This window comes from Chelon labrosus, assembly GCF_963514085.1.
Source record: "Chelon labrosus genome assembly, chromosome: 12".
Taxonomy (NCBI): Eukaryota; Metazoa; Chordata; class Actinopteri; order Mugiliformes; family Mugilidae; genus Chelon; species Chelon labrosus.
Window position 1 is genome coordinate 8,457,625 of NC_140345.1, and position 11,401 is coordinate 8,469,025.

The 11,401-nt window shown below is 39.6% G+C and overlaps 1 protein-coding gene across 1 annotated transcript; it reads right to left on the minus strand.

Annotated features, from left to right (window-relative positions):
* On the minus strand, positions 1–11,350 carry gnl1 (guanine nucleotide binding protein-like 1). The gene is made up of 12 exons (XM_084556830.1): positions 10,712–11,350; positions 9,645–9,792; positions 9,087–9,223; positions 8,464–8,615; positions 6,822–6,893; positions 5,975–6,167; positions 5,691–5,789; positions 5,417–5,599; positions 3,446–3,624; positions 2,943–3,129; positions 2,536–2,676; positions 1–2,428 (listed from the first exon to the last, which is right to left on the minus strand). The coding sequence occupies exons 1-12, from the start codon at positions 10,782–10,784 to the stop codon at positions 2,163–2,165; spliced, it is 1,830 nt and encodes a 609-aa protein (XP_084412956.1). The 5' UTR covers positions 10,785–11,350; the 3' UTR covers positions 1–2,162.
* Positions 11,351–11,401: the final 51 nt, after the last annotated feature.

Here is an 11,401-nt window from a genome sequence, read left to right on the forward strand (position 1 = left end):
CATGGTTCAGAGGATTATCTCCATTTATTGCAGAAAGCAGTCCAGTCATCATTAGGCATACTGGGAATGAAATGAGGAATGCAGCAAATAGCCTGAACACACCTTGAGATTTACACTCACACTACACTCTCCAGATGCCATCAGTTTTAATAATTCCAGAAAAAAACAAACAAAAAAAAAACATCATCAACACAACTTTAACTCGTTGCGTTTCTAACAGCATGGTAGTGTTTAGCATCTGCTTTCATTGTATGAACGGTAGAAATGGCCGCATGTGGCTGCAGTGTGGTGTATTACACAGTAACACAGCACCGTGCCGTAGAGTCCCCCTCCATGAAGACGTGAATGAGGTACAACAGCACAAAAATGATACAGCACTCAGGATTGTAGAGGGGCCACAACACATCACAGAGGAATAGAGCGAGAGACTGGTCACATAAGAAATGTCCGTCTGATTATCACTTCAGAGGAGAGATGTAGGAAATAAAGTAGTGGCCAGCTTCTCTGTCTGTGTGCTTAAAGGAATAGTTGGCATTTTGGTAAATGTCCTTATTCACTTGTCTAAACGGGAAAGCTGCAGCCAACATCCGGTTTGCTTTGCTTTGCTTTGAGCAGGGGCTGGAATCACCATCACTAAAGTTCTTGTTACATATTATTTGTCTAAGTTGTATGCTAAATTGCAGCAGTGTAAGAAGTTCTTGACAACAGGCTTCTTGACAGGGAAGAGGTACTTAACTGAAGGACCAGTGTGCAGTGTTTAGCAGACTTTATTAGCAGAAATGGAATTATTAATTACTGTTTTCATTAGTGTGGAGCAGGTCCCCTTTGAAAGTAGCCAAGAATGGACAACCAGACACTGGCTCTAGAAAGGACGTTGTAGTAGCAGCTATCTTAGATTCTCCTACACACAAGGCAGGAGTGAAGAACAAGTATGCAGTTATTTGCAATCTGCAACCACACCATTAGATGCACACTGGATCTTTAACTCTCAGCTGGCAACCTCACAAACTCAAGGTAACATCAACACTGCAGGACTTAACTGAAAACCAACTGTTTCCAAGTTATTAAATTCCACTATTTCCACTGCAAACACAATGGTATTAACCTTTTCAGCTAATATTCAGAAAGAAAGCAAATAAGAATGTTTTCAAAAATGTCAAACCATCCCTTCAATGGATTATTGAGCAGTGTCAGTCAGACCCACTGTGCAGTTATTTGCAGACATGCTAAATATGTCTTGCGTTCTGCACTAAATACTGAAAATCCTTATGAGCATCTAAGGAAAATTGTTGCAGTAGTTAAAACACTACAGGTTTAACTCCTGAAATGGCCTCATTCAGCAATACAGGATTCAAACCCATTTCCCTGCCCCTATCCCAAAAGAAATGTCTGAATCTTGACAAAACAAAATGCCACTCTCAGACACAGTAGAATCTAAATCAAAACCAAGTTCAGATAAATGATCCTCTAACACAGTCGTAATACTAGTAACTCCAAAACTGTGTGAAATGTTGGTTTTATTGGTTCTAGTTTTATGGTCTAGTTTCTCCCATATCCAATCCCACACCCACTAACCAAAGCTGAGAGATGCTATGTCTACAAGCAAGATTTAGAGTTGTGTTCTTTATCTCCAGCTGCTTTGAGAGCCAAAAGGCTGCTCCAGTGAATGACATCATTTCAACAGTGCATCTGATTTGTTTTTATCATCCTTTCCTAAACTTTGGCATCTCAGCTGTGAGGTCACGTATTGAAAAAAATGATTCAAAACCAGTCTGTGGATTGTTCCAGGCTGAGGAAAGTTAGTTTGTTCATTTTTCTCAGAGAACGACATGCGAAATATAAAGTTCAAACCAAACCAAACCAAACCAAACCCATTTCTACAAGCAACACTAAAGAATACGCTTTGTGGATGAAGCAGAGCAGAGCAGAGGCACAGCATGGAATACATGGATATGCTCTGTATATTATAGGAAGCAGGAAATGGGGAGAATGAATTAGAATAGATCATATCCATGTACAGAGAAAGTAATGACATGAGGAGTGGAGATGCAAGAAAAAATTAGAAGGAATGCAGGAAAAAGGAGGAATGAAAAGTGCACTGGGGCAGACAGGGCAAAAGTCAAGGAAAAGGAGCAATGCATGACTTCCTGCCCGCCTCTCCCTCACTCGCATTCATTTTCCCGAAGGACATTGTACATGTTGACTGTCAAACCAGACTCTTTATCATCCTTTTGCCTCGGCTGTCCAAACCCCTCATCTTCATCATCTCCATCCTCATCATCGTCTGCATCTCGGTCTCTTTCTTCCTCTGGCTCGGTACTGGACTCTCCGTCCTCATCATCGTCCCGATCTACTGTTCCTTCCTCCTCTGTCGCTCTTCCTTGAAGAGCCATAATCTCCGGCAAGTCTGGGTGATTTTCCCAATGTTCTGTAGACCATGAGTAAACCCCAAAATAAATCAGTGCTGAATACCAGTCATTTTAACTTCTCAAACACACTTTAGGCTAAAATGAGGAGACATGGAGTATCTCTTACCTCTCAGGCAGCTGTAGCCAGGTGGTCTGAGGCAGAGGCACAATCTGCCATCAATTGCCAACCTAAGGAGACTATTGGCTGCACGGTAAACATCGTTGCGAGCCGCTTTTGCCGTCTTATAGCCTCTCCTATCAGCCCAAGCTGAAGAATGCAAAAGGAAAACGAGATAGGTAGGTGTTGATAATGGTGTGAAAAATCATGCAATTGTTATTTCCATCCCAGCTCCCTTTTCAGAATGAAAATGTATGCTTGTGACCTTTTTACATCTACCTAAGGAATAAATGGGCATGGGGCAGAGTGCCAAAACAAATTGGACATGTTAGTAAGTATTAAGAGATTTAGATTGTTGTTTTTTCTTACTTAATAAGAAGTAAATTAACTGCTGTGTCACTAAATATTTGCCTTACCCTCACAAACATCCCAGGCCGTCCAGCTGTGCTCTTCAGACAACTGGTTTCTTTTGTGGGGCTGGATATCTTGCAAACTTGGGTGCTTGAGCTTCAGAACAGAAAGGAAGGGGGTCCTCTCACACAGATAACCAACTGAGCTGTAGGGTTCTTGCAGCTGAGCCACCGGGTAGATGCCTGCCAAAATCTATATAAAATTAACACAAAGGAGATATAAAAGACAAGACGGGAGAAAAAGATAATGAAGAAATAATGAAGACAATATCTGGAAAAAGCACAATAATAAACAAATACTGAATAAAATGTTGAGCAGCGGCCATTAAAACACTGCTGGAATTCATCAAAAAGTCTTTAAGAGACACCAAGTGGAAGTGTATCAAATCAATAATCCATCTCCCCAGATATGTGAGAGTGCACTATTCAACACAATTAAGCGGAGTCTAATCAGGCAAGTAAACACAAAGTCATGTCTGCTTTCAAGCACACAAAACATAAGCTTGTACCTGTAACTGTTTATTGACAAGGGAAGGGAAGACCAGTCCAGGGCAGTCACAGAGTTTGACTGTCGGGGTGAGGTAGTAGGTCTGGAAGTATTTAGTGTGGCCTGGAGTTCGAGACACACTCACCACCTTCTTCCCCACCAGGCTGTTTATAACGGATGACTTACCGACATTGGGAAAGCCTGGAAAAAGTAGGACAAGTAAAAGATTATCAAGGTAACAATTTATAAAAGTGTTTTAAGTCTACAACAAGCACTTAATTGATGCTGGCCGCCGACTTATATAGGTAGAATACCAGATGACTGTAACTTCAGAATATGATGAGATGCATTTTTCTCTGATTTGTCAGTGGGGGGACTGACATCCCCCCACTGACAAAATTTCAGTCTCCAGACGGTGTTTGGAATTCATTATGCCCGGCAATGATCCACCAGGCCAATCATATTGTTTGTGCAGGCTTGATGCAATGATGGGTATGACAGTTATAGCGACATTGTTACACACGTGACCTGAGGGCCACTGGGTTGATTTTGTTTGCAACAAAATTATATGTAGTTTGTTATCGCATCTGTTGTAAAAGATACTGAAATCAAGGATGAACAGTTAACTGCAATTGAGGCATTTGTCAAGAAGGTTGTAGTTCTATTCAATTGAGCACAGAGGTATTTTTTATTTATTTATTTTTTCAGTTGAACCACGCCTCATAATGAAACCCAAATAGATTGTTACAAGACTCAAATTCAGTATTGATCTGGCTACACAAGGCTAATACACTGGCTGGCCAACAAAAATTCGTCACCAAAAAAAAAGGTCACACACCCTAATATTTCATTGGACCGCCTTCAGCTTTGATTACAGCACGCATTTGCTGTGGCCACTGTGTAAAGCTTTCTCCAGCACATCCCATAGATTCTCAATGGGGTTAAGGTCTGGACTCTGTGGTGGACAATCCATGTGTGAAAATGATGTCTCATGCTCCCTGAACCACTCTTTCACAATTTGAGCTCCATGAATCCTGTCATTGTCATCTTGGAATATGCCCGTGCCATCAGGGAAGAAAAAATCCATTGATAGAATAACCTGGTCATTCAGTATATTCATGTAGTCAGCTGACCTCATTCTTTGGACACATAATGTTGCTGAACCTAGACCTGAGCAACTGCAGCAACCCCAGATCATAGCACTGCCCCCACAGGCTTGTACAGTAGGCACTAGGCATGATGGGTGCATCACTTAATCTGCCTCTCTTCTTACCCTGATGCCCCCATCACTCTGGAACAGGGTAAATCTGGACTCATCAGACCACATGACCTTCTTCCATTGCTCCAGAGTCCAATCTTTATGTTCCCTAGTTAACTGAAGCCTTTTTTCCAGTTAGCCTCACTGATTAGTGGTTTTCTTAAGGCTACACAGCTGTTCAGTCCCAGTCCCATGAGTTCCCTTCACATTGTACGTGTGGAAATGCTCTTACTTTAACTATTAAACATAGCCCTGAGTTCTACCGTTGTTTTTCTTCGATTTGATTTCACCAAACGTTTAAGAGATCGCTGATCACCACATTTCTTCCTCAAAGACGATGGCTCCTCACTATCCTTCCAGTTTTTAATAATGCGTTGAACAGTTCTTAACCAAATTTTAGTAGTTTCTTCAATCTCCTTAGATGTTTTCTCTGCTTGATACAAGCCAGTGATTTGACCCTTTTCAAACAGACTAACAACTTTCCCACGACCACAGGATGTGTCTTTCGACATGGTTGTTTAAGAAATGAGAAGCTACTCATTGCATCAGTTGGGATTAAATAACTTGTTGCCAGCTGAAAGATAATCACCCATGCAGTAATTATCCAATAGGAGGTTCATACCTATTAAATCCAGGTGGCGACTTTTTTTTGGCCAGGCAGTGTATTTTAGTGTAATGTTAGGTAATTCTCACTGATCCTTGATACAAGTTCTCTGAGAAATACCAGGCTATTACCTATGCAACCCAATGTGAGCACCCCATCTTTGTAGAGCTCTTGTGATGGGCTGCTCATCTCCATAGCACTATCACTCTGATGCTCCATCAGCACCGACTCTGCCCCTTCATCTTGGTGATCTCCATCCAGTCGCTCGGCTGCAGCATCTCTCTGAATCTTCTGCTCCCAGCTAGACAGGTCAACTGAGAAAAATTGATAGGTAACATTTTGAGTATCAGTACAAATATTCAAATTGAACTTATCATATTAATACCAGGATGAACAGATTCCCACCTCTTCCTGATGTGATCTCCTGACAGGCCTTCAGAATATCTATAGGACCTCCAGCGTGACCCCAATCAGCCTTCCTCCTCATCCTTTTCTTCTGGAGAACTGTAAGAAAGAAAGAAAAGATGGTTCTTATTATAACAACTGGATGAAATCAGACAGACAGCAGGTTACTCCGCCATTAACTTGAAATAAGTTCATGGAGTGTCAGGGTTATTTCAATTCCCATGTCTGATCTGATCTTTTTTATTTTTTATCTCATTTAGTCCTGCCACTCTCCCTATCCTCACCTGTGCTGTAAGGCTGTCCAGGGTGGGAAGTGAAGCATACTATTTGCAGGTGTGGAAACTGGGAGGTCATGTAGTGTTTCCAGGATATCACCAGTGGGGGAGGACATAGGTCAGCTTTGTTCAACACCAGGATCACCTGTTTCTGTAGATCTCCTGTGATATAGTGGTACAGGGATGGAGGGAACTGCAGGACCTGGGTGGTTTGCGTGGAGACAGATATTCAACAAATAAACGACTAGATCGTGAACCAAAGAAGGGGGTTTTATTTTTAAATTAAAATCAAATCAAGAGCCACAGGTCACACTGACACACTTTGAACACAGTCTTAAATTCTCAAACACACAAGTAAATTCAAAACAATCTTAAATTGTGCCATTTCCCCTCACCTCATCAGTACAAGCACAAGTAACAAATTTAATGAGACACTTAAAACAAAAAAAAACAAAAACATGACACTCAGATAAATTAAACTGATGAGTAAAAAGTCAGTGCACATCTGAGGCAAAGACAACAGAGATCATTTCCACCATTTTTGTTGTATCCAAATGTACATCTACAGATGCTGAACCTTTCCATCTTTTCAATTTTGCTGTGTTCAGACATTCTCAATATCATAACACTATATGCAAGATTAGATTAGGTTAGATAGATACCTTTCAGTATGAAAGCAAGCACTACTATACAATTATGTTATTATTTTAGATGTCCAAACACGTGACAGTTTTTAAAATGGGTCAAGTAAATAACCAGATAAAAATGAACACCATGTCAGGTACTGAGATTATTTTTGACTGTGTCTCCATCTTGTGGCCTGGATTATCAAGCTTGTGCTTCAAAGTTCACCTACCGGGTGCCTGATGTCAACAATGAGCAGGATCACGTCTGACATCTCCAATACTCTCCATAGCTGCCGCCATGTCTAAAAGAAAAAACATGAAAAACATGAGGAAAACAGGAGGTCTAATAATGTAAACAAAATGGAGTGACAAATCAAAATGTGTGACAAAACTTTAGTGTGAGAGTGTTCATTAGGAAACAACTTAATTATTATTATTGTTTTTTAAATTAGCCAATGAAATAGAGAAACAATGTAACAAAAATATAGATGCGCCAACAGATAATTATCAAGTTTGAAGACCTTGCCGGCTTTATCCAGCATAATAGCAAGTTTCAAATCATTATTTAGCTGCTTGACCCACAGCTTTCATCGTGTTTGGCTGCAGCAACCCTCTGTGTTTGACAAATAAGCACCACATACGTTAACACACAAAACCTGCTCAGTAATTAGGTGACAGACACAGTCAATAACTGGTTGGTGAACATAGACGCGTTTTTAGCAACTAAAGAGACAGATATTGTCCTTGTCTGTGGAGACTACAGTAGTGACCAAGAACAGAGAGTCAACATAGTATCCACATTCACCACATTGCCTGAAACATGACTTCAATTGAATGATAATGTTGCTCTTTGACAGCTGGAGGTGAAAATAAGCAACTATTATCATTGCTTTCCTTGAGATGCCCTCAAGGTTAAGATATTCATTATTTTGATAAAGTCATGCACTAATTTAATGCTTTTAAACTAATATCCGTTACATAGGCAAGACAACATTCAGCTTATTCATCTACACATTATTTTCCCATAATTTTTATCTTCATTTCCACTTAAAAAGCTATCAACTCTAGATTACTGAGAGTCACTTATTACACCACCAGCTGCTCAATCCCTGCTTCTGCTGCAATCCACTTGAGCTCACCCCACGCTTTCAAATCAAATGATCTGCAGGGTATTTGGCTTTGAAAAATACTCAGAGCAAAACTGAATAATAACACAGCATGTAGATAAGCCTTTCTCAGTGGAAAATAGCAGACAATACGCAGGTATGTCCTAAAATTCTTTTTCATACCTATACAGTACAACTTTACAAAATGAAACGATGCATCTATGGTGTGCCCTGTAGTCGCACACTGAATAACAGTGTCAGATGTAATGCCCTTAAGATAAAAGTGGCAAAGCAAGTATGCTGGGTAATGATCAGTTTATAGCAAACTCATTAACAAGCAGCATCACTTCATGCTGTTATCTGTTGTCAGGGTGTTCAATAAGATTCATGAATATTGATTTTACACACATAGTTAGTATGACTATACTAAAACTACTGCTCTGCTCTCACCTGGATAAGAAACTAATCCTGGCTCACCAGAAAATGGGTAAAGTTTGACTTGGATTACATGACTTGCTGGATGATTCAGTACAAAAGATGGAATAAATTTTGACTTGACGGATTCATTACCAGGCCAAAGACTGGTAAATTAAAACTGAAAATGGGAATAAATGTATAGAAAGAATCTGTATGTAAGACAACGCTTGATTTGTGTAAAACAAAAACTGAGCTGTGACATTCCGTGTTGGTAAAAACATTTGCTTATTAATGGTTTGGTAGCACAGAACTAAATGGCCCTAAGAGGGTATTAAAGTAACTTATTTACCTCCAGATTGTGCTCAAAGTGGCTGAGTGAGCCAGGTGGGTTTCTGGAGTGCAGGTCATCAAGGTAATCTCTGTATGACTTCTCCTCTTTCCTCAGCAGGTTCTCTCGTGTCATCTCATAATTCCAGGATGGCCGTCGTGGGAAACCAAGACCTGAAGGTAAAAAAAAATTACGTTTTGCTTGTGTAAAGCAGTGACAATTTATCATCTGCCCATCTCCTCCTTGTAAATGATGTTATGTAATACTATAATCCTGTTTATAGTCTACTCACATTTAACGAACAAATCCATCTGTATAATATGCTCATAGTACCTCATTCAATCATTATGTATATCCTGCTCATTCGCCTGTATATATGGTCTCACCTGTACATAGGCTTTGATCTGTAAATATTGTCCATATGCTGTAAAAACAACCTGTACTATACTTATATACCATAACATTTATGCCACGTGCACTTACTGCCTATTGCACTTCTGGTTAGATGCTAAACTGCATTTCGTTGCTCTGTACCTGTACATGTGTAATGACAATAAAGTTGAATCAAATCTAAATCTAATCTGACTACATTCGCCTAATTTTCAAAACAGTCATGGGGAAAGCACAAAAAAAAACATTCCAACCTTTCTCTGACGGGTAGATGTCATTAATGTCGACCTCGAGTTCTTTATCTGAGACAGGCTGCAGCTCCTTCTCCCTGGCCAGCTTCTTCCTCTTCTCCACCTCCTCTTTACTCTCTTTCTCAAAGTGTAGACGAAATCTGAAAAGACAATAATCCCATTTTACATGTTACATGCTTTGTTACACTGTGGACTGTTATAATTTAAAAATAATGATTAGAATTGAATGACTTAACTTTTAGTACATGCACAGTGAGGCATAAATGATTTACAGATAAGGACATAAGCAATACAATGAGCAATTTCAAAAAAATCTGAGAAAAGTCAGCCTTGTTATATTGTTACTTGCATTCGGTGTCACAAAGTGGACATATTTAGCTGATTCAAGTGTCCATTTTCTGCACTACTACAGGTGCTGTATCTACAATTTCTCTCACTCTCAAATGTCAGACAGCAGGTACAAATCTGTATTTATCTCAGCAGAATCTGACATCTTTTACAAAGCTGTGCTTTTAATCAATGTCCAAAGTGAGTATTAGTACAGTGACACTGACAACTCACCTGTTGGGGTCATATCTACCTTCTCTGCCGAAAGGCTGCTGATTTATTCTTCTAACATCAGTGGTCTCGCTATCTGAGGTATCCGACTGACGCTCTCCTCCTCGCTCAACACTGGCATTGCGGCTGCTCGGTCCAGAACCAGTGTCACCTGGGAGGGATCGCAGCCAAACATGGGTTTACATCACAAATGAGCACATATACTTACTATTTCCAGTAGAAGATTTCATTATCAGGAAGTCTAAGGCTAAGGAAGTAAGGACTAAGTAAGGTAAGGTAAGACTACTAAGGTAGTCTAAGTGGTAAGGAACAACAGAATGTTTTAAATGGGGGGGGGACCTATCAACAGTCTTCACTACAAGAATAAAAATGAAATTTAAAGTCCAAACTGATTGAAGACAAAGTAAGTCCTAAGGGGTTTGTTCTGAGGAATGTAGGAAAAGACTGAACAGAGAATGGGGCCAGGACTTGGTATGAAAACTAGAAATTGTCACGTCTATCTTGGCATAAGTGGACTCAGAGAAAAAATAAAAAACAGTAAAGTAGTTCTCAGTGAGTCCTTACATTATTAAGTGTCACTGGAAGTTATTCTATTTCTTTCCCCTTACATTTTATGACAATTAAACCACTTCAGCAGCCACACATACACTGGTATTTAGAATATATGTACACTAAGCATATGCAAGCCAACATACTATAACTGTTTATAAAGTGACCTAATGACAGTACCCTACAACACGGTTTCTGCTTATTTCAACCCGTATCTAGTATTGTTTATGACTAAAAATGCCATGTTTTTTAACCCTTTTTAACAAACAGGCTAGCCTGTGCTATTCCGTTGTACTGGCCAAGTTATATCACACTACTTTATATAATGCTAGCTGGCACTAAAGCGTACGTTTCTTTGACAGGCTAAATGACTGGTGGTTTGATGCTCTAGTTAAACGTTTTAACGTCACTTAGCATCATGCAAACACCGTTTGCTAACACAGTGTTTTCTTATGTGGAGAACGAACCGTTAGCTAATTGCTAAGGCTAGCATGCTAACGCTAACGTCAAAATTTAGTTACCTCTCTTTCTCTCTCGTTTGACTTGTAGCTGTTTCTTCTTCTGTTTATTGCTGAATGGCTTTTTCCGGGGCATGTTAAAAAAATAAGACTGTTAGAATATATAGCTATAAAAGGTATACTGCTGCCCACAGCTTCTCACACAGCTTTCTTCTTGACGTTATTTACATGGGTGAAGTTTCTCGACTCCTACACTTTTCAGTGACGCCATATCCACTGCAGACTGCGGAGAAAGGTGGACCAAACCATTTTAAGTGTTTATAACCGATCCATTTGTTTATATTTCGTTCTTTAATTACATGAAGCTATGGATTAACTTTACACGAGTAAGCAGTATTACTTATGCGTATTATTATGGACAATTATTTCAAACATATTGGCCAAACTAACTGTAACCCCCTGCATCGTTTTGGTACAGTCCACTTTTGTAAACACCTCACAAATTAGCACATTCCAGCACAGACGACTTATTTAAAGCATTAAATACACGTGATGCTCAAAAACTGAAACCATGAACAACATGGTGTTTATTTCTTCTTCGGGAGTTATTTATCTCAAATCCTCATTGTACCATATCTCACTCTCTCTCCCTTTTTAACACAAAAATAAATAATATTTGAAGTTGATGAATTAAGAGTTGGAACTACAATTAATTCCCTTCATGGACAGAAAATGAATGTCCTTCCTAAAGGA

Bases quoted from the DNA above. Each gene is read 5' to 3' on its own strand.
- gnl1 (XM_084556830.1), bottom strand. From the start codon at position 10,784: ATGCCCCGGAAAAAGCCATTCAGCAATAAACAGAAGAAGAAACAGCTA. The intron at 5,790-5,974 runs GTGAGGATAGGG...TCTTTCTTACAG, and splicing joins TGGACAGCCTTACAGCACAG to TTCTCCAGAAGAAAAGGATG. The intron at 5,600-5,690 runs GTGGGAATCTGT...AATTTTTCTCAG, and splicing joins GGAGATCACATCAGGAAGAG to TTGACCTGTCTAGCTGGGAG.